The sequence below is a fragment of the Hemicordylus capensis genome, chromosome 5, assembly GCF_027244095.1.
Source record: "Hemicordylus capensis ecotype Gifberg chromosome 5, rHemCap1.1.pri, whole genome shotgun sequence".
NCBI classification, from domain to species: Eukaryota; Metazoa; Chordata; class Lepidosauria; order Squamata; family Cordylidae; genus Hemicordylus; species Hemicordylus capensis.
Genome location: NC_069661.1, coordinates 206001502 through 206023906, shown reverse-complemented (window position 1 = coordinate 206023906; position 22405 = coordinate 206001502). Strand labels below are relative to the sequence as shown.

Below are 22405 nucleotides of genomic sequence, written 5' to 3'. Positions count from 1 at the left end.
GTAATAAACAAACAAACAAACTACATTTACACATATGCTTTTAAAAGATGCAAGGATATGTAAAACACAAGCAGGCTTGTGAAACATTTGCACTTTTTCTGCTCTTGGGATAGTGAGAAGTGAGTCACATCAATATCCTCAGTAGAGGAATCCAGAGACTCAAATGGCTTCTAAAGCTCTTAGATCTCACAAAAGGGCAAATCCATGCATAACACTTCTCACATTATAAAAGCAGCCCCCCCAAAAAAAGTGGGGGGGGGATAAGTCAACTGCAATTCTTCTTTGGACATTTATTTAGATATATGCAACTATCTCTTACAAGACATAGAGCAGGTTCAGATGACTGTCTGTAAGTACTTACCAAGTAAATACAAGAGAAACTGGAGATAGTGAGGCGTGTGCACTCCTGTCGGGCACAACATCTGAACATGCCCAACTCTGGTTCTCAAGATTTTCCACCCAATATTCACTGGACTTCCATACCCAAGATCTAGAAGTCAAGCAGAGAATTTTGGGAGAATGTCAGGCAGAGAGCACAGACAAAAGATTTAGGCAGGTTCAGACACCCAACAGGAACACACATTCCTCACAATCTCCAGTTCCTCTTGTGGCTAAAAGGTAAAGTGTGCCATCAAGTCGATTTCGACTCCTGGTGCCCACAGAGCCCTGTGATTTTCTTTGGTAGAATACAGAAGGGCTTTACCATCGCCTCCTCCCATTCAGTATGAGATGATGCCTTTCAGCATCTTCCTATATCACTGGTGCCTGATATAAAACCAGCGGGGATTCGAATCGGCAACCTTCTGCTTGTTAGTCAAGCATTTCCTCACAGCGCCACTTAAGGTGACTCCTCTTGCTGTTACTTGGTAAGTATTTACAAGTAGTCTGAACCCACCCACAGTATAAATCAGTCAAACAGAATTCATTGTCAGAAGCTTAAATTCTCTAACGTAACAGGATTAGTCTAACAGAAAAAAGGAAGAACAATATGCAAGAGTTCAGCCACAGTGTGGTCATCCATTTCAATAAAATGTTTTAATGCAGGTATACCTAAGACTGGCTCTATGAGCCAGTACATGCAGGCAAAACCATTACATAAGAACCAACTCCTGTTCAAGAGATCTAGCTTGGAAACTGGAAGAAAAGCATGCTGCCTTTGAAATGCCACTTTGTTTTTCCTATCTGATTGTCCATGTCTGTTTTTGGGCTATTAACACCTTACAGCCAAGCAGTCATTTTCTCTCTTCTCAGGTCACACAAGTGCTCTGCCTGTAAGAAAAGTGTAGTGATGAGCAGAAACACCAGTTCTGCTCTGCATAGTTTTGACAGAGAGTGAAATTAAGTAATTCTGCTCCCTCAAAACTCCAGACTAGTTCATGGAAACCAGGTTGGCTTCCACAAATCACATGCACAAAAGGCTCAGCCTGGCTGAGCCTTACTTTATATCCATGATAGTCATGTGATAGTAAGGAAGCAATGTTTTTATTGCCTCGCACTACATTACAGTCAGGGATGTGGAATCCTAGTGTTCCACATAACAAGATGGAAGATCTGCAAAAGATTGGTAGCAGAACACCAGTCCTTCGCTATACCACAAGGTAATCACAATCTGAGGTGAGAGTCCTACACAGGATCCCAGACTACCACAGATACATACCACACACACACACACACACACACACACACACACTCTTCACGTACCCTAATGCTTCCAGAGCACAGGGGTAAAATACTCTTGAACCAGAAGCCTCTGTTTACTTCTGGATTGTGCCTGGAACCCACCAGAAAACAGAAGGTACTAAACTCACTGCAGAAATGCTTCTGCCCCCACTGTGTTGTTGTGTTCCAGCCTGATTCCAGTAGGGGCAGAATTGTGCCCATCCCTGGAGCACTGTCACGTGACAGCTGAAACAAAACAAAAAATTACAATATATCATGGTTTCCATAGATCTACCCTGATCATGAACGCTACAGCTTGTCTGTTCTTGACTTGCACACTGCATGGCCCAGGCACATAGGATTATTTGCATTTACTTTCAAGAGAGGGGGGAAGTGCCTAATTGGTAACATGTGAATTGCCCTTGGACCAGCAGAAGGGCAAAAAACATACCTTGTAGGGGTCCTATCTTACTCACTTGTAGACATCACAAACATGGTTCACAGCTCTGTGGGAGTCCAACGTGCATACAGTGTTTTATTCAAGCAGGAACTGCTCTATCCCCAGATATGGATACATTCACAAAACACACCCCTACTTTGAAGAGGATGACAGCTCCTATTTGCATGGTATTTTCTATCTGTATCCAGGTTTCTACAAACACACCAAAGCAGCTGGTTTGCAGCATAAGATGCAACCCACAAAGCATTTACTGTTGTACAATTCAAGGAAATAGAAGTTTTCTTATATTTAGAACTATAAGCCCCACAGGAATTATGCAAGTTTCTAGATAAATTTTAATGGAGTATTTCAAGATTCCACCACTATAAGTGCACATCAACTCTCTAAAGAAGGCATATGGAATTTCCATCAGTTTTACAGGTAAAGGTGCTACAGTTAATTGAATTATCCATACAAGTGCACAGCATCTTGTGCACTTCCTCATACAAGTGCACAGCATCTAAAATCCCCATCTAGGTCTCAAATGACCAGAACTTAAATATTTCACAATAGCAAACTCTCTCAAAAACAACTTTCACAGAAAGGACCAGATTTATATTTATTCATATTTGCATGTGTATTAAGAGTGTTTCCAGAAAAATGAATATAAACCCGCCCCCAGCTGCTCTTCAAATGGGTAATTTGCATGTATGTTACAGAAATTGCTGGAAATGACACTCCCACTTACATGTGTGCCTCTGTGTGTGGTGAAGGGTTACATTCCTTGCAAACAATAGCCAAAAAGTGCAGATTTGGCACACATGTGCAAATCCAGTCTGTGTGCTGAACTGACTGATGATAAATAAGTATGCATAGATACTGTAGTATGATACTGTCACCACAACATTTAGGAGAAACGTACACTATAATAGAAGTCTGTTTTGCAGATGTACTAATACGTAGAACAAAACCAATGTATGGCAGTTGAAAGGAAAAAGCAAATCCTTTGTTGTAAAAATATACAATATTAGATTTCAGAAAGATCCCTATTTATGAATCTTTCTTAGTACATAAAAGCATCTCTTGTAATCATCTTTCTAGTATTCTTTAGTATTCTTGCCTCAGCACAGTGGCTTGCAGGATCCAGTAATCAATCAACCACTAAACATTCCAATACATGATGTCCAAGAAGAAACAATTAAGTCTATAATAGCAAAATAAAATAAAAACAGTCAGGGAAGTAAACACATGCACATAATTTATTTTAAAACAAACACTCTTTAGTGACTGTCTAATCCCAGTCAAGTAGGTTGCTTCAAGATCTGGATATCTCATACCCAAGACGTTCACAACAATTGCATGTCCACTTTTTCTTGAAAACCTCCTAGAAAGAAAATTCCACAGCATCTCAAAGAACATTATTACGTATTTTCAAGCTTCCTACACACATTCTATGGCCTATCGTCAAACAAGTGTTGCACTGGTTTTTATTTCCATCAGGTTCCTGTATGCATGTGTGCCCTTTAGGATTCTGATGCCTGACCTGAAGTGCTTACAGAAATATACTGAACCCTATTTGGGATTTATGTTAGCTCCCTGATTGTCCTCCAGTTCCTTGGGATGACTCCAATTTCCTTGTCCTTTCGGCAGGATGTGAAGACATCCTACACCTGCCAGGAATCTGACAGTTGGGTTGTTTTTGGTACATAGTTTTGATGAAGGTGTCTTTGGTATATAGGGTGCACTTAACTGAGTGCCTACATCAATATATGGTCTACAGCCTGGAGAAAGTGTAGCTTTTTGCAGGCTACAGGACCTAACATCATTGAGCAAAATAGGATTGCCTCCATGAGAATATGGAAGTTATTTATATTTTTCATAACTTCCATTGGTCTGGATTTCTCTGTCAGTTGGATATGTCTTACCCTGTCTCCTCACAAGCAAATTCTAGTGGCAGACATTTCTGATCAAAACAGTACTACTCAGGAATTACCTAAAGGACTACTGGATTTCAACTGGACTTCCTCTAGTAAGTTTAGTCAGGATGTCAGCCAGTATTATCAACAGATACAAAAGTTTAAGTGTTAAAACACTAAGAAATGCTGTGAAAGAGTAATCCTATGTCAAATATTAATCCCCTCTCTAGACAAGGCCTATACAAGCCAAACTGTAAACATTTTGAACTACATCCTTGAACATTTTGAACTACATACTTTGTTCATTCAGCATTTGATGTTGATGCTTAGTAAGCCTGACTTCCTGTTCCTAAATCTTGATGTTCCACGCTAAACCATGAGTAATTCTTAAGTCATATATAATTCAACAACACTCTTGGGAATAGATACATTCTTGTCTTTCAAGAGCCTTCAGAAGTCTCCAAAATACCAACTGATTCACCAAGCAAGAAGCTTCAAATCAAACAAACATGTATAAACATCCAGGTCTATGCAGTAACTCCATAGTGAAAAATTAGTGAAGAAGTAAGACACAGAAGACAACAGAAGAGAACCAACCAAGGGTTGACACCATGAAGCATATTTTTAAAAGCAAATATGCCATCATGGCCTATTGTAACTAGCACTGAGTGTAGTTGTAAATGACACAGAGGTGTCCAATGTCAACAGACAGATACCTTGCTGGAAGCCAGTTGTGCCCTTACTCGATGTAGCAAGTAAAAATAAGTAAATATTTTCTTTGCAAAGTGCTAAGCTTGCCACCACATCTAGGCCATGAATCAGCATTTACAGAAGTGAAGGGCGTGTGTAGTCTAAATATACATGCTAATTTTGACATGATTCAGTTAAGATCTATTCTGGAATAGGCTCTCTAGAAATTAACCCTCAGAACACCACAATCAAAGCAAAACAAAACGGAAATATGAACTTAAGTGGGGACCCTCACCAACTTTTTCATAGCAACACCACAAGGGTTGGAACAACTCTACCATGGGTGAATATTCAGCTTTGATTTCCCTTCCCCAAATGCACAACAACAGTGCAAATAGACTTTTAAATTTTAAAGTAAACAGTCATGGCATCTGACAAGCAACAAGAGTTCTTTTGTCAGGATGTTAAATTCCTTGTTAGAAAGCTATAGCTTTCTACTTTACAAAATTACTACTCTGGGGTGTGTGTGTGTGTGTGTGTGTGTGTGTGTGTGTGTGTGTGTGTGTGAGATCCATGTTTGTTCCTAGGATCAGTACTCAACCGTACCATAAAATAGTTACACATATATGGCCAAGATATAAGCACTATACCATGTTTATATCTTATATACAGATATAAGCAAAATAGAAGGAGTTTCAGAGGTCCCACTAAGAAAAGCCCTGCATCAATTAAGAAGCCACTCCCAGAATTTGGAATATTTTAAGGCACGCCTCTAATACACTGCAAGGAACCATGTGCTAGGGAAAAACCTCTGGGGAAGCCCCAGAAAGCACACAAAACTTGAGCTCTCACGTGAAACTTTTGGGCTTGCAAGAGCCTCTAAGTTCCTAGTCTATACATGCTTCATGTCTCATCACTTGTGATTTATAATGAAAAGTAATATTTGCTTACCATCTCCAATTTCTAAGTTAAATGTAATAGCAGCAAACATGGTTCTCTACACTGCTCATTTATTTAAAACCAGCTATTGCCATTGGACAAATAAATGCATATAGATTTTTACTAACTTAACAGAATTCCCTCCTAACAAGTTGCTTTTCCTACAAACACCATGTCTCACAATCAGCTGTGCAGCTTCATATTTTTCACATCACAGAACACATTGTGTACTTTTATGCACATTAGATCTTCTACACAGCTCACAGACCTTACTAGAAACCAAGGGCACTGACAGGCTGGGCTGGTTCAGATATAATGCCAATCCATGATCTGGCATTACAAGCAGAAGCCTTCGAGCAGCCTCAGCTTGCACAGTCCCCTCTTCCCTTTTTCAGGGCAATTCCCCCATTCCTTTCCTAATTTGAGGCAAATGATAGGGTGCCTCTTCTCCAAACTGGCAAACCAGGGTTTGGAAACCAGGTTTGATCTCGGTTTGCAGGACAAGTGGGCAAAGAGGCACCTTTTAATGTGGTGATTCTCTTTATTTAGCAAGGGGAGAGTAACTGGCCCTATCCACCCCCAGTACAGTACTTCCAGTGACTGTTGCTGGTGTGTGTCTTGTTTCTTTTTAGAATGTGAGCCCTTTGGGGACAGGGAGCCATCTTATTTGTTATTTCTCTTTGTAAACCGCCCTGAGCCATTTTTGGAAGTATAGAAATCAAATTATTATTATTATTATTATTATTATTATTATTATTATTATTATTATTAATCTATAATTTGCCAGTTCAGATCAAGGATACACTACTAATTGCCTCAAACAAGGAAATAGGGGAAGAAATTGTCATGCTTGAGGGAGGAGAAAGCATGCAAATCTGAGGTGTCTTGGACGCTAATTCTTGCATATCTGAACCAGCTCTCTGTATGAACCAGGAAATCAATATAATTGCACCCTACCTATCTTTTAATACACAACTTCTCATTTACTATTTCACATGTGCTTGGCTACATTATGTAACTGCCAAAACACCTTACATCCCAATTCTAAACATGTATGGTGACATATCTTCCTGCAAAACTGCCATTATGTCACCACAACACTCAGATATCATCACGTTTTAACTTTTGTAGGCATAGATATGGCCTTCTGTAGAGAATATTTAGTGCCAGCCCATCAAATCTTAAGATCAGGCTGTTGCAGCCTGATTCTATGCATATGCATCATGTGTACCACTGAGATCAATGAGGCCTACTGAAAAATAAGAATGCATAAAATGTAGACTTAAGTGTTCCATTTATGAGAGGTTTCAGAACTCAAGATTCCCCACAAGTCATGCATTCCAGTCAGGAAATCCTACTCCCACATTTGCAAAGATTGCTATGTTTATACAACTGGAAGGGAGCAAGCATTCTGCACATGAGCAGAATCACTATCCTGTCCAGTCAGCCAGTTAATGTACAGAAAAATAATGATTAATGACATAGGAGACTCAGGAGTTGTGCAATATGGTTCCTCAGGGTTTGTATTTGTGCAACATTTATTTCATTAACTACTACTTTATCTGCTGCCAAACCAAACTTTGTCTTTAAATCATAATGTGCACACAAAAAAGCTTTGTTGGTGATATTTACCACCACCACAACCACCAAACATCAGTTGTAAAATAACAGTTCCTGCAGTATGTAAATCAAAGAATTATAATCAGTGCTGTGTCTATTTCACCATTCTGTCCAAATACAGAGAAGTCACAGCATTTTGTACTGGCTGACTGCAGAATTCGGCATTCTGAAAGCTTCAGTACACATATTATCAAATCTAAGTTTCTAGCCCTTAGGGCTACAAAAATAAGTTGTAACGTGTTTGTGCAATGCCTGGTAAAATGTTCAAAGCCAGAGGGAGGCTCAACAGGCTTCCCAGTGGAAGCAGGTTTACAATTAACGTGCATAGTTTATTGCCTCTCCCTGTGATTAGCAGAACCAGAATGATAAAAACTATGGGAATAGAAACAAATATATTTAATTTGCATAATTCATACAGATCACAGAATTCAGATTTTTAGTGCAGAATTTTGATTTTGATTTTTAGCACAAAGTATATACATCCCCAATTATAATCCTATAGCACATTTAGTAGTAAAACTGCCACCGCTGAAAATCAGATACATTCAAGTTCATTTAGGTATTACGCCCATTCTATACTAGATGAAAATAGAAAAAAGTCAGGAAAAACAAATATATGGCCCACAGGGAGTACATTCAAAATTAATGTCTATACATATTATGCACTCCATTCTTCATTTCTGCTGTGCAAATACAACTTCCAATGGTGCCTCCACAGATTTCCAACTGTTTTCAGTGGCTTCATCACAATCACAAGGTTAAAAACTTAATCGGCATCAGCAAGCCCCGCAGAGCTGACTTCAAGAATGCAGAATTTCAGTGCAATCCTGGTCAAACCACTCCAGTTAATCAACATTTAACCAGCATGGATAACTAGGATTCAATTCACCTGTAATTGCAATTAGAAACTACAATGCCTTTTCTTTGCAAGACAAAAGTAGAGGAATCTTGACTCACTCATAAGGGGGAAAACAACAGACTCCTGATTGAAGGGATGTCTATATGCACATTTAGATTTCCTTTTGTATGAACCATCAGATGCTCCTGGGTACAGACCAACCTCTTTAATTTCTATATTCCAGTATACCCCAGTGGAATAAGAATAGCTATTTCTTATTCTCAGCTATAGCTAAGAATTCAAGGAGAGTTGCAGAAGATTATGAATCTGTAGACTTTTTCAGCGTTGTTTTAGCATATTATTAATTAATTGATTCATTCATTTATATATTTATTTATTATTATTTGTTTATTTGATTTGTATACCACCCTTCCAAAATGGCTCAGGGCGGTTTACAATTAAAAACTGTAATTATATACCTCCTGACTTTGAGGCTCTAGGCAGTATTAGACACATCCAATATAATTTGTTAGGTAGGATGTTCCAGAGTTTATGGGCCACTACTGAAAAAGCTCTGCTCCATCCCCATATTGACTAAACTTTCAAAACTGGTAACATCTAAGCATGACCTCCTCAGCCAACTGAAGAAGATGGAGGCATTCTCTAAGGTTTACGAGATGCTACTTTATAAAGGTCAAAAACAGTATTCCATATTGCACCTGGATGCAGTCCATAGCCTAGCACAGTTACTGAAGGGCTAGTTAAACATGGCCATGCCTTCCTGTTCTTGAAAAAAGATAGGCTGCCTCACTGTCCACAAATTGCAGCTTCCACACAGTCTTCAAGGGCACTCCATGTACAACACATTATGAGTCAGTCCTTGAAGTTACAAAAGCATGGGTGGCACTTTCCAGGCTCATTAGAAAAAGATTCAGTTAGTGCAGCAGATATAATTCATAAAGAGCTTTCCTAGCTGCTTCAGCCCTGAAATTCCAGAAGCAAAGCTGGGTCATGGAGCAATCACAGTCTGTGTATCAATAGGAAACTGCCATATACTGAGTCAGACCATTGGTCTATCTAGCTCAGTATTGTCTTCACAGACTGGCAGCGGCTTCTCCAAGGTTGCAGGCAGGAATCTCTCTCAGCCCTATCTTGGAGAAGCCAGGGAGGGAACTTGAAACCTTCTGCTCTTCCCAGAGCGGCTTCATCCCCTGAGGGGAATATCTTGCAGTGCTCATACATCAAGTCTCCCATTCAGATGCAACCAGGGCAGACTCTGATTAGCTATGGGGACAAGTCATGCTTGCCAGCACAAGACCAGCTCTCCTCTCAATGTTTAAAACAATGTTTATTGTTGGTGTTGTTTTGAATGTACTTAGCTCATAGAAGACATGCAGGCTAACATCCAGACTAACATTGCACACAATGAAAAACTTTACATACGTACAATGGGTAATGGCTATTTTTGCACTCTTCCCTTCCCTCTACAATCTCCTGTGCCTCCCTAAAATATGTACCTGAGGGTTGTAGGATCCTCAGGGACACAATTTTGGGAAGCACAATAAGCACCAAAAGGAAGAGGAGATTCCAAAAATTATCCATTCTCCCATTATTTGCCCAAAACATGTTCATTGTGTGCAATGTACACACACACACACACACACACACACACACACACACACACACACCTATCACATACAACTACATCAGATTTGGAGAAAGTAACAAAACGAAAATAAATCCTCAACCACCAATACCTATTATAACACAACAAATAGGTTGATGTTGCTCCTCATAAATGTGCAAAAGGGTCCCAAACTGGATAAAGTGTTTTGTGCATTAATGCAATCAGGACTAGAAAAAAATCCCAGATGTCTAGAAATGTTATACTAGCACCTAGAAATGAGAAATATGAACTCCACCTCCAGCCATTTGCTTTCAGGTTGGGAAAAATATTTCAGTGTAAATAAGTTTCTTTAGAAGCTATATAAACTGATAGGTGTAAAAATGTTTAAATGTAAATCTTATACTATCATTTAAAATCATCACACAAAACAATATGCATTTATAACAAGATAATTGGCCAAATGCAGTTACATGCATTTGTTTTTAGATATACATTTTATAATCTCAACTATAGTAAAACAGAAAGAAGTGGAGAGGCAGGATGGAATTAGATACAGTAGAATCACCCATCTTTGAAACAAATTATTGAATGAGTAATGCCCCTATTTTAGGAAAATTTAAAGTGAAACCTTTGTGTTACTTTGCTGTCATTTCAAAAAGTCATTCAAGACCTCATGACCAACCAAAAAGATGCTGCATTAAATTGGTTTGGCCCCACCCCCAACTAAATAAAGATGTAACTTGTCTTGCTTTCAACAGTAGTGGCTGAGAGGGCTTCACAAAACCCTCCTGTGTTAGGGAACGGAAACTCCTAATGAGATTAGTTGGTGTGTGCAGACATTACTTAGCCATGACTAAATAGGCTCTCTTCCTGCAGCCAGTGGAAAATTCAGGGAACTTTTTCCTCCTGAAGCATCAGAGTCCCTCTAACCTTCAGCAAAGCCAAAGCCAAAAACAACTTTCCTTTTCCCCCCTCTCGCCCCTCTTTTGAGATGATGGTGTAAGAAATAAAAACGGGCCGGGGGTTGTGGGGGGATTGTTTGGTGGAGGTAAACGGCGAGAGTGAGAGAAACCCTCTTTCTCTGAAGACTACAAAGGAAACTGTAAGAGAGCAAATACATAAACCTGAGAAGGAGAAAACCACAGAGTTTCTTTGTGAGCTGCAGTGACTCATTTTCAAGATGTTGTCTGCTGCCAGTTTCAAACCGGAAGCGCATGGCAATTAGTCTTGCTGTTTCCAGACAAGCCAGAAACTCTCCCAACACTTTCCCCCCTTCTTCCAAAGCCCCCTTGGCCGTTTCTTCCTCTCCTTTCAGCCCCTGGCAATTTGGACTGGCCCTCAGCAAACTCCTCTGTATCCTCCGGGGCTACGGTGCGGCGTGCCCCCCACACTCCCCCCCCCACAAACCTGCATTCCTTGTTTTAATAAAAAGGGCCCATGTGGTTGCCTACAGGCGGGACACCAACCCCACCCCCCCGCGCATAATATGGACATAAGCAAAGGCGCGCGCGCACACACACACACGCACACACACTACACACTCCGCGAAAGCGTCTCATGGCGACGTAACTCCTTCTGATTGTGATTAATGCTCTCTCTCCAAGCCTGTCAGACGGTGCCCCCCCCAAACCCGTGCATCTCACCCACTTCACAAAGGCACTCGCCCAAATGCTGCCTCCCCAAACATAAAATGACCCTCCTCCCCACCTATAAGAGTACCCCGCTATTATAGTATCCGACCCTCAAGCCAAGTCATGCCTGTACGTTTCTCCCCACAAGAGGCTCCCCCAGAGGGGGTCCCCATCCTCCTTTTGCGTCAAAGGCAGGTGGAGACTCCCCTCCATTTCTCCCCCACTCCCGAGTAGCTGGCATGAGAGCACGTTCTGTTCTGCCACCCCCCAGCACCTCCCGATCGCGTCCCCTCTCGTGCAGCCAAGGTCCAACGTGTCGCCATTCTCTCCCCCCACACGAGGCTCTGACTCTGACACTCCTCCCCCCCCCCCCGACGCCTTTGCTCCCTCAGACATTCCCCACCCCCGCTGCCTGCCAGATGGCATTTCTGTCCCGCAGCAAAAAGAGCTCGTCGAACTGGGTTACGTTGCGGCTCGACGCTCCAAGCACACGACTTCTTCCCCCTCCCCGCAGCCCGAGAACCGGATGCTTTGCAGTGGGGCAGGCAGGGATCCCCCAGCACGAGCCTCTTCGGCCCCCAAACTGAAGCGCCAGACAGGGAAACCCAGGCTGCTTTGGCGCGGACACCCGTCCAGCACCATCCACTTTCCGTGCCGTCTCCCACCTGTCTCCCCCTCACCCTTTTCTGCCTCCAGTCCCAAACTCTGTCCAACTTTAGAGCTACATACCCAGAGTCTGGTGGGCTTTTCCAGCCTCTTCTTCCAGTTTTAAAGGGAGCCGTTTAAAATCCCCTGGTTTTCCATGCTGACAGTCCTCTAAAACGCTCTGTTGCTCTTGTAATTAGATCCTGATTTCCCCCCCTTGTTTCTTTCTCTCGCTCGCTCTTTCCCCCCCTTTGGTTGGGGTGTGTGTGTGAGCGAGAGAGAGAGCAGGAAGTTGGAGCAGTCAGACAGAGAGCCGGCTCACTTCCTTTCCTGCATTATTCCCCAGGCGGTTTGCAGTCTGTGTAAACAGGCTTTTCCTCCCTTCTCCCCTCTCTCTGGCCATTGATGTGCAGCATGGCTGTAATATAAGACACACACATAGTAAAATGGTAACGGTAACTTCACTCAGACACACACAAACCAAGAAACTCCAGCAGCTGCCTCTGACCTCCACCTCTTCCTGTTCTGCACCCCCGGGGAGGAGCTTCAAACAAGACCAACAAACTTGGCTCATCAGCCACAGCTACTAAAAACATAAGGTGGCTTTGCAGAAAGAACCAGCTTTTCCAAAGCATCGTGATGCCAACTTACAGGAGCAGATTTTCCATTCTTGCGAACCTGAGCACAAAGACCTGTAGGGAGCCCACGTATACGCATATTGACACGTTAAAATAAGTACAGATTGAAATAACTGAAGTAATAATAGATTGAAATCATTTTTTAAAAAAATGAATGCATTTATTATATAGCCCTAAAGCTTTGACTAACCTAGTTTAAAAATAAAACCGAGCCCATGCTTTCCAGATGCCATTTAATCAAAGGGTGTTCAGGCAGAAGTCTGGATGGAGATGAAGCTTCTCTTGAGCAATGCGCAGAACAGACTGTCCCTGGGAGTCTCTGGATTCAGACAGTGCGGTTAATCTAGCCTTGAAGACTATGGCCATCACAAATGAGTTCCTACAGGAGCTCCCACTCCACCCCCACCCACTCCTTTAATTTAAAAAATTCAGAACAATTCAGCAAAGCACAGAATCCATGCATAATACTGGGGCAATTCAAAGCCAAAAAACAAGGAAATGAAAAAAATCAAGCAACTTCTGAGCCCAAGGCCTCAACACAGAACCTTAGGCTTCAATCCTGCACACAGGATTCTGAAATTTCATTGACTTCAATGGGATTTAAGTCATTTAACCAGGCACAGGATTACACTTTTAATTCTGAGCTATGAAATAAGAGAGTAGAAGGGACAGAAAAGGAACAGCAACTGGAAGCCAGCAGGCCAAACCTAACTGGGAAGGTTGCTGCAGATGCTCCCTAGTGCCAGCCCAGTCTGTTAAACTGCTGGACTTGGAGAAAGGCAGGTGAAGCACAGGAGGCTAGCTGGGAGAAGTTCACAATAAGTAATCCTGAGGAATGTTGCCTTTGTTTATTGTTAGCAGGGAATCCCTATAGGGCAGTTGAGAGGATAACCTGATTTTGATGTAAGTGACTGCTTACCTGTATTGTAATGTTTAAGATTTTTGGCTTTATAGTGCCATCCATTCTACAGGTGAAACTCGGAAAATTAGAATATCGTGCAAAAGTCCATTAATTTCAGTAATGCAAATTAAAAGGTGAAACTGATATATGCACGATATTCTAATTTTCCGAGTTTCACCTGTATGCATGCCTACACAGAATAAGTATCATTGATTTCAATCAGATTTTCTCCCAAGTAAGTGTGTATAGGATTGCAGCTCTAATTGAAAAGGTCAGTCTTGTTGTTGTTCTATTACTGCTATTAATATATCAAACTTCGTGTATTCTTCATTTATTTGCTTATAGATATTTTGTGTGTGTGTGTGCGTGTGTGTGTGTGTGTTTTAATTTTGCTTTAAGCCACCATGGATTCTCCCTGTCCCCTGCTCTTTTCCAGCCTATAATAGTATTCTAAATAAAAATGAGTCATTTTGGTGTTACACTTTATGTACTTGTCTCAGGATGTAAATTGTGACCGTGACAAGGCTAAAGTACGAAAGCCTTAAACCCTAGTGCCAGTTTTGTAGGGTCAATTGTCGGACTTAGTGGTGATGAAAATGCACTCAGCACTGTTCCTCAGCATGATTTGGCATCTTCACCAATCTTATCTGGTATCTTTACCAATAAATAGCATTTAAAATTAGCATATTTAAACCAATAAATAGCATACTGGTGAATACATAGCATATTCAGAAATTGGAAAATGGAGTGGGGTGGTAGTCTGCAGTTGGTGTGGAATCCATGACAGCACTACACATTACACACTTCACAGGACTTGAAAGCATACTAACAAGGGGGCTTGGAGCTGAGGCCTGACTACTACTACTACTACTACTAATAATAATAATAATAATAATAATAATAATAATAATATTTATATACAAGTTTTTATTTATTATTTTATTTTATTTTATTATTTAACATATTTTTATACTGCCCAAAACTTACATCTCTGGGCAGTTGACAACAAGATAAAAACAAAAGTAAAACATTAGTTAAAAACAAAAACAAAAAATTTAAAACACAACAATTTAAAATTTTTAAAACAATATTCTAAAAACAACATTAAAACAAAACAATATCAGTTAAAAGCCTGAGTAAACAGATGTGTCTTTAAAGACTTTTTAAAAGTTGTCAGAGATGGGGAGGCTCTTATTTCACTAGGGAGTACATTCCAAAGCCTCGGGGCAGCAATGGAGAAGACCCATCCCAGAGTAGCCACCAGAGAGCCGGTGGCAAATGCAGACGGACCTCTTCTGATGATCTCAATGGGCGGTGGCGTTCATGACGAAGAAGACGTTCTCTTAACAAAAGTTTCCAAAGTGGTTTACGTAAGAGAAATGATAGATAGATAAGATGTATCGCTGTCCCCAAAGGGCTCACAATCTAAAAAGAAACATCACAGGCCAAACGGACGGGCCCAGCACCACTCCGGCCACCACCGGTGGGGCGGGGAGAAGGACTGCTCCGTTCACACACATACCCCGGCAGCCATCCCTCAGCTGCATGGTGGCGGTAATTTATTTTTTTTAAGTGGGGTGGGTGCAGGGTGGCTGTCGGAGGCCCCCCAGCCATTTGGAGCGGGTCCCCAAGGTTCAGGGGTTAAAGTGCCTCTGGTTCTTATCAGTTTAATATCTGATATGTTCTCTATTTAAGAACTATATATATTAAATAGATTTTTAGTGCTGGGAGACAGTAAAAGTAAAAAGAGCTCGCTCCAGCTTCTCCATGCATCGACCTGGTATTGCAGTATTTCCAGGAATGGTGCCGGAGGAGAACTGGTCTTGTGGTAGCAAACAAGACTTGTCCCCTTAGCTAAGTAGGGTCCACCCTGGCTGCATATGAATGGGAGACTACATGTGTGAGCACTCAAAGATATTTCCCTTAGGAGATGGAGCTGCTCTGGGAAGAGCACCTAGATTCCAAGTTCCCTCCCTGGCTTCACCAAGATAGGGGAGAGAGAGAGTCCTGTTTGCAACCTTGAAGAAGTTGCTGCCAGTCTGTGTAGACAATACTGAGCTAGATGGACCAATGGTCTGATTCAGTATATGGCAGCTTCCTATGTTCCTATGTATGTTCCAGTTTGGCAGTTCAAGGGCCGGTGAGGACAGTGTCAGGGGGGTAGCAACAGGCACCTTTAAGAATAAATAAGCAGGTCTGTACCAGCACTACCACTTCTCCAGGCAGGGCCGGATTAACATAGTAGCAAATGTAGCATTTGCTACAGGCCCCGCGTTTTCTAGGGCCCCGCACGCCTGGCTTAAACGTCTGCCCCTTCTTTTGCTCTCTATTTGGTGCTCTCTGCTGACTCTCCTCATTGCCTGCTGCTGCCTATTCTCTCGCCTCGCTCGCTCTAGGGCATTTAAGCAAGGTCTTCCTGGCACCATGGTGTTGATTGGGTTATCTATTATGTTAAGCAACACGGGAGGGAGTAGTAAGAACAACAGTAGGAACAGATAGCTTGCAAAGGGGTCTCAAAGATAACTTAATCGCCAGGGAGTTGGTCCTTATTTGTTTAAACTGTAAAAGTTTTTAAAAACATACACACAGAGAGTAAAAGAAATAAAAGCAGTTTAGATTAAAAAAACAACTAACTATTAATGCCGGGCGGAAGAAAGAAAGCTAAAGAAGATGCTAGTTGAATGTTGTCAGCGTTTTCCGACTGACTGGGAAAGGGTAAAGATAAACAATGAGAATGTGTACCTTTAAGAGGAAAAAGAAAGCTGGAAGTAACTCAGATGCACGGCAAGAGGAGTCTCAAAGTTTAGTGGATCAATTGAGGGGAGCTTATATCACGGTCTTGTTGGGTAAGGTCACTTATATCCTCCTTTAGTATCTAGTGCTGTTGGGAGGGAATTTGTGATCATTGCTTTTCAAGGAACTGCCAAATTTAAGGTGAGCTCCTTTCCTCTCCTCTAGAACTGAAATAACTACTGCTGCACTGCCAACTTCATTAGCTTTACATTGGGATGCCCATTGAAATTGTCCAAAGATAAACGGAAGCTGCAAACCTAAACACACTTACTAGAGAGTAAGGCTCATTGAGTTCAGTGGGACTTACTTCTGAGTAAACATGCTTAGGGTTGCACTGACTGAATGATTTGTGCATTTCCTCCTTTTCATATTAAGCATGTTAGTGTAATTTTAGATTGAAAGAGGCTGTGCTTCCTGCCAAAAGACTGTCTTTTGGATACTTCTGTTTTCATGGAAGTTGCTAATGCACCTCATCATAATCACATTCATTTGCAATGCATCAACTATTTTAAATATACATCTGCTTTCTTGTGAGGCTTGCACAAGAGGTTAAACATATATTCTTAATATTGTCAAATGGCCCTTTTAATGTGATGGCTGCTGGGATCCACTATGTTCTGCACACATTGGAATCAAACATCCACTGTTGTGTGCCAAAATTGCGAATAGGTCCAGATTTCTCAAAGTACAGAATTCCTGAGAACCTTTTAATTTAAACAGTCAGAGTTTTGTTCCCCACCCCCTTTCTCTTTGTGAAAATAACTCCAAAGGAGAACCCATGGTCAGGAGTCACAAAAGCATGTGTGTGTGTGTGTTTTGCAAAGTTTGTTGACTGGCTGGCTCAGCTGAGTGGAGGCATGGGGTGGTTGGTGGGGGGGGGTACTAGGCAAATTAAAAAATTGAATTACTTCACTATGCAAGTAAATAATTTATGTTTCAATATTTATGTGCATTTTTTTTTAATTTGGGGCCCCTTCATAACATATGCTACAGGCCCCACACTAGCTTAATCCGGCCCTGTCTCCAGGCAGTTTCCCCAGAGGCCAGGGGAGTGCCGGAACCACACCAGCTCCACACACAGACTGCAGGGGGAGTGCTGCCACAACTGGAGTGGCAGTAGCACTGGTAAGGACCTTTGTTGCAAGATGCCCCCATTTCCCACCCCACCCTCCGCATCCCACTACTGTCCACCAACATCAGAGCAGTTCTTCTCCAAGCAGTCACACAGTATTCACTTGGCAAGGCACCACCCAAGGTGGTCCTTTGCCACTGTGTCTTCCTCCTAACCCAATCAGGGGCAGCCCTTTCATGAGGTAAGGTGAGGCGGTCACCTCAGGTGGCAGATTATTGGCATGCTAGCAGGATGGTGGCAAGATGCTCCCTCGGTGCCATTGGAGCAGCTCTTTGGGACCGATATGGCCCTTGCAAGTTTTACAATGAATGCCTCTTCTCACACTCTTTCCAAAGCTTACAAGATCACTCAGCACGCATGGGGAGAAAAGAAGAAGAAGCTGATGGCAGTCTTTCCTCCTGACCACCCGCTGTGCCACTTTCAAAACTGGCAAGGATTGGTTTTGGAAAAGGGCAGGCCCACACCAGGGGTGTGGGGCAAAGCAGCATTTGGTGCTTCACCTCAGGCCTGCAGTATCCTGGGCCACTTCTGAGGCTGGTACAGGCGCGGCTCGTGAACTCGCCTCTGGGGGTGTGGCTGGTGGCTTCTTTAAGGTAAACGGAGCCGGTGCTCCATGCCGCGCAGCAGCCCCCGCGGCGGGAAATCGCCTTCACCACTCACCTGGCTCCCATGGAGGCGAGCCTCCGCCAGCGGCCAGGTGAGTGGCAGAGGCAATTCCCTGCCGCGGGGGCTGCTGGGCGGCACAGAGCACCGGCTCCATTTACCCTTAAAGAAGCCGCCCGCCATGCCCACCCCCCGGAGGAGAGTTCACAAGCTGCGCCTGGCCTGGTACTCACCCTACCTCGCTTATGCAAAGCTAGCTAGGAAAAAAGCCAAAGAGGAAATGATGAAAGAACAGTAGTGTACAGGTCATGTCCGTGCATGTGTCTGGTGACGCAAACAATAAATGAGGTAAGTAGGGGAGACGACAGCCCAATTTAGATATTATGCTTTACAAGTGCACAGATGTCTGGACATTCGTACAATTGTTTGTGTGAATGACTCTACCTGTGTTCACTTTAAAACCTGGATACAGGCCCTTCAAATGCATGAGACAGATATGAAGTGTCACCTGTTCCAAAATCCTGGCCCTCTCATGAGTCACAAGATGCTCAGGCCTGCTCTGTGGTTTTAGAACTTCTTTTTGAACTAGATCATCTTGCTTTGTTTAATTGTTAAAATATATGCATATCCTTTTCTGTCCAGGCGCTCCAAAATGAAGATGCTATTTTTTTCCCATGGTAATGCTAAATGTTCAAATGAATGTGACCAAAAAAAAGAAGAGTATGGAAGAGTATGGAAGTAGAAGTACTACTTCTGTATTTAGGTGGGAGATTTAGGAACCATTAATGGTCATGGCAAATAGGGCTGAATGCAACCTAGTCTTCTTTATACCCAACATGCTGTTTTAAACTTATTTGATTACTACAAAATGAATATAATTAAGAAAGAGTTGCTTTAATATTATAATACCATGTTCAGTATAATCTAGATTTTTCCTTATATCAGGATCAGCATGTATAGCAGGCATATATTAATATATTACTTTTTATAATATTGGCTTGTTCTGAAACATTTAACAAGCAAGAGGAAATCCAATGAACTGCTGGTAATTTTTGGCTGCTGTTTATGTTTGAACTTTTCTCCTTCTTCCTGTAGAAACTTCCGTATCCTCTTCCTGTGTCCCTGTATTGTACAATGCCGAACAAGAAATGCTACATAGGCAGTACTCCACCTTTCTCCTTCCTGCAGGGATATCCTTTTCCTTATAGAAATGTTAAGAATGCAATGTTCCTAGCAAAATGTTAGTTTATTATTTTGCCTCTGTCCATTTCTGTATTCAGCAATAGGTGAAGCTAAATGTATTTGCAAACACACATCTTCTGTATGCAGTTTCTCTGTCAATATTGAGTAAAATCTCTTCAACATAACTTGCATTTCAGGGTTTTTATCAAAAGTGAAAATCCAAGACAAATGAGAAAAGGGTGGGTAAGCTATTTCTCTTAATTGTTTCAACTGAATTAACAGGAAAAGGGCTTAGGGAGAAGAGTGGGTTATCACCTGTCTGACACCAAGCATTAATTAACTCCATTGTAGATGTGTCACTTCCAGACTGAAAGTAAAGCCTGTCACCCCTTCCTTTCCCTCCTGAATCCTGCGGCACATATATAGGCAAGGCATGACTGAGGATCAATTCACACAATCACTTTGCCCATAGCTTTTCTTAAAGCCCAGAGTACACTATGCACAAGGTAAACAGGACCCTGAGTTCTTCATCACAAGAACAAAATACTGGTTTACACACTACGCCTCAATCCATAGAAGGAAGTTTAGTGGTTCTGTACATAATTACAATTGGTGTTTATGGCAAGCGAGTGGTTCAGACATAACTGCTCCAGATGCATGCTGCTGCTTCCTTACCATCCCCCCCCCCCTAAAAGACACCTTCCGGTACAGTACCAAATCCATAAATCAGGCAAGCCACATGCATTTCTGAAGCTGGAAAATATATCCTTCTTCAAAACAGTACAACTGATGAAGCCCAGTCTTATATACAGTTTTACATAAGATGTCTTATACATAGTCGAACCATCGGTCCATCTTACCTGGTATTGTCTACCCTGATTGTCAGCAGTTCTTCAATAACTCAGTCAGAAGTCTTTCCCACTACTTACTGCCTATGATAAATTTTATGGGATAAGGGATAACTTTCATGAAAGGCAGTATAGAAATTGAACTATAAATAAAAATAATATCTCTTTTTAAAAGCAAGAGATATCAAGGACTGAACACAAGATCATCCACATGCAATACACAAATTCTACTACTGAGCTGTGCACCACTCCTATACTATGTATCTTATGTATCTATGTAGCTTAGTTGGACTTAGGATCAAAACACACATTTGCAGAAACACATACTAAAAAGATGGGCTCCCAACAAGAAATTCCAAAAACAGTCACATGGAGGGGCAATCCCAGTTGGAATTGTGGTGCTCCCCAATAGGGATGTGCATGAAACAGATTTTGTGTTTTGTTTCGAGCACAGATGGCCAAAATATTTCATCGAAACAGCAGTCGAACCAGTTGTTTTAACGAAACAAAACTTGAAATGTCTTGAGTGTTTTGGCCATAGGGAACAACGGGGAAACTCGAAACATACCATTGTTCCCCATGGGTAGCTCCTAGAGACACCAAAGTGGGTTGGGTGGTAGAGCATGATGGGTGCTATCTAACACCTAAATGAGCTAGCGGGTGATTTTAAACAAATTTTTAACCTATTCCCCAAACCTTCATAAGATTTGGCTCTTTTTCTTGGAAGCACCTAGCAAAAGAGGTTCTTCCACTTGGAAGTATTCCTGTAAATGTGTGTTTTGATCCTTATTACTCTCAAGTACACATAACTAGGATTGCAGCCTTAAGACAGAACTTGCCACTACAGACTCACAGATTGTTTTAATGCAGATGACAACACATCAGTTGAGCATTACCGATGTTTCAGATTTGTGCGACATCGAGGCAACCCTGGGTTATTTTCATAGATAGACTGCACTTTTGTGAAGGAAAAATCTGTAAAAGCTTCACACAGTTTGTCACAGTCACTTGAAGCTTCCCACAGTGTGTCCTCACAGAGAACAAGATGCGAGTGTACTTTGTCAGCTGCTTATGACAACCTACATGCTGTTTCAGCCTACCTTCCTGCACAGAATTGCTCTCCATGTACAAAAATCAGAACACATGAAGCTGCCTCCAAATCACAACACTCAATAATCAGTTCAGGCCAGGACAGATTAAAGGTTGTGGTGGGAGGGGCTATACTGATCCATATTTGGGGGCAGTGTTCCCTCTAACAGGGATTCCCAGATGTTGTTCACTACAACTCCCAGCATCCCCAGCTGCAATGGCATTTGACTGGGGATTCTGGGAGTTGTAGCCAACAACATCTGGGAATCCCTATTACAGGGAACACTGTATGCGGGCGGAGGCAAAAATTTGGGGAAACACAAATGAAGGCACTCAGTTTCAGCTGCACACTGCATCTGTCACTCCCATCCTGTCTTCCCTATACATTCTTCTGCTGTGCAGACAGTATGCAATTTGTATTGATAGCCAAGCTGTAACTATCAATTACAGTGTTCCTACAACTGGGACTATTCCACTGTTTTCTTGCTTTATGATAAAGGAGCACAAGTTACTCCCTTTTGAGCTGCAAGAAATTTTAAAGGCAACCAGTGTAAGGACCACACAGGAAATTCCCACATAATTATGCCATAGCCGGGCCTCCAATTTGACTAGAGTTTTGCTTACTTACAGTTACAGGAGTCCTGGTGCAGACAAGGCCTTCATTGCCATTAATAAAGTATGTTCACATACGCGTGTCAGTGTGTGCAATATCAGATAATGACTTGCATGTGTGAAATATCAAACATTACCAGTACAGCTTTAAATGTATATGCATGTGTGGGGCAGTAGAGAGAGAGAGAGAGAGAATGTGTAGTCACTGTATCTTACTATGCATGCACATGCACACACATACATATGCTAAAAACTCCTATCTATTTCTAAAAAAAATTGTCTAAAAAGGACATCATTGTCATTTTGATGCTTCCATGTGTCACAGCAGAACATTTCTGTAGCCCTCCTGGGATCTGTATATGTTGGTTGCACATGTGTTCTAGCCTACACTATGGAGTATTCAGCTATAACCAAAGGATATAAGACAAGAAGGCAAACCAATAATTCATTTAAAATGATTTGGGCAAAAGAAAAAAGAAAAAGATTGACATCATGATCCATAGTGATATCAATCATCATAGATTAATAGCATCATCTAAACCCCTGCTAAGAACATCAAAAAGATTGACAAAACCTTCACCTAAAACCCTGCTAACTGAACAC

General features: G+C 41.8%; 1 protein-coding gene and 1 non-coding gene across 12 annotated transcripts in view; one reads left to right on the top strand and one right to left on the bottom strand.

Moving 5' to 3' along the window:
• Positions 1-12664, bottom strand: part of ELK3 (ETS transcription factor ELK3) — a 66558-nt gene extending 53894 nt beyond the window's left edge. Inside the window, exons 1-2 of one of the 11 annotated variants that reach the window (XM_053253089.1) lie at positions 12089-12519; positions 362-490 (exon numbers count right to left, since the gene is read on the bottom strand). In XM_053253089.1, the coding sequence (XP_053109064.1) occupies positions 362-422 (61 nt within the window). In that variant the 5' untranslated portion in view covers positions 423-490; positions 12089-12519. The other 10 variants (XM_053253091.1, XM_053253088.1, XM_053253101.1 and 7 more) reach the window with 10 other exon arrangements.
• A 2502-nt stretch (positions 12665-15166) lies between these two features.
• On the top strand, positions 15167-15357 carry LOC128328633 (U2 spliceosomal RNA). The gene has a single exon (XR_008309349.1). It is a non-coding gene; the product is annotated as a U2 spliceosomal RNA (small nuclear RNA).
• The last annotated feature ends 7048 nt before the right edge of the window (positions 15358-22405 follow it).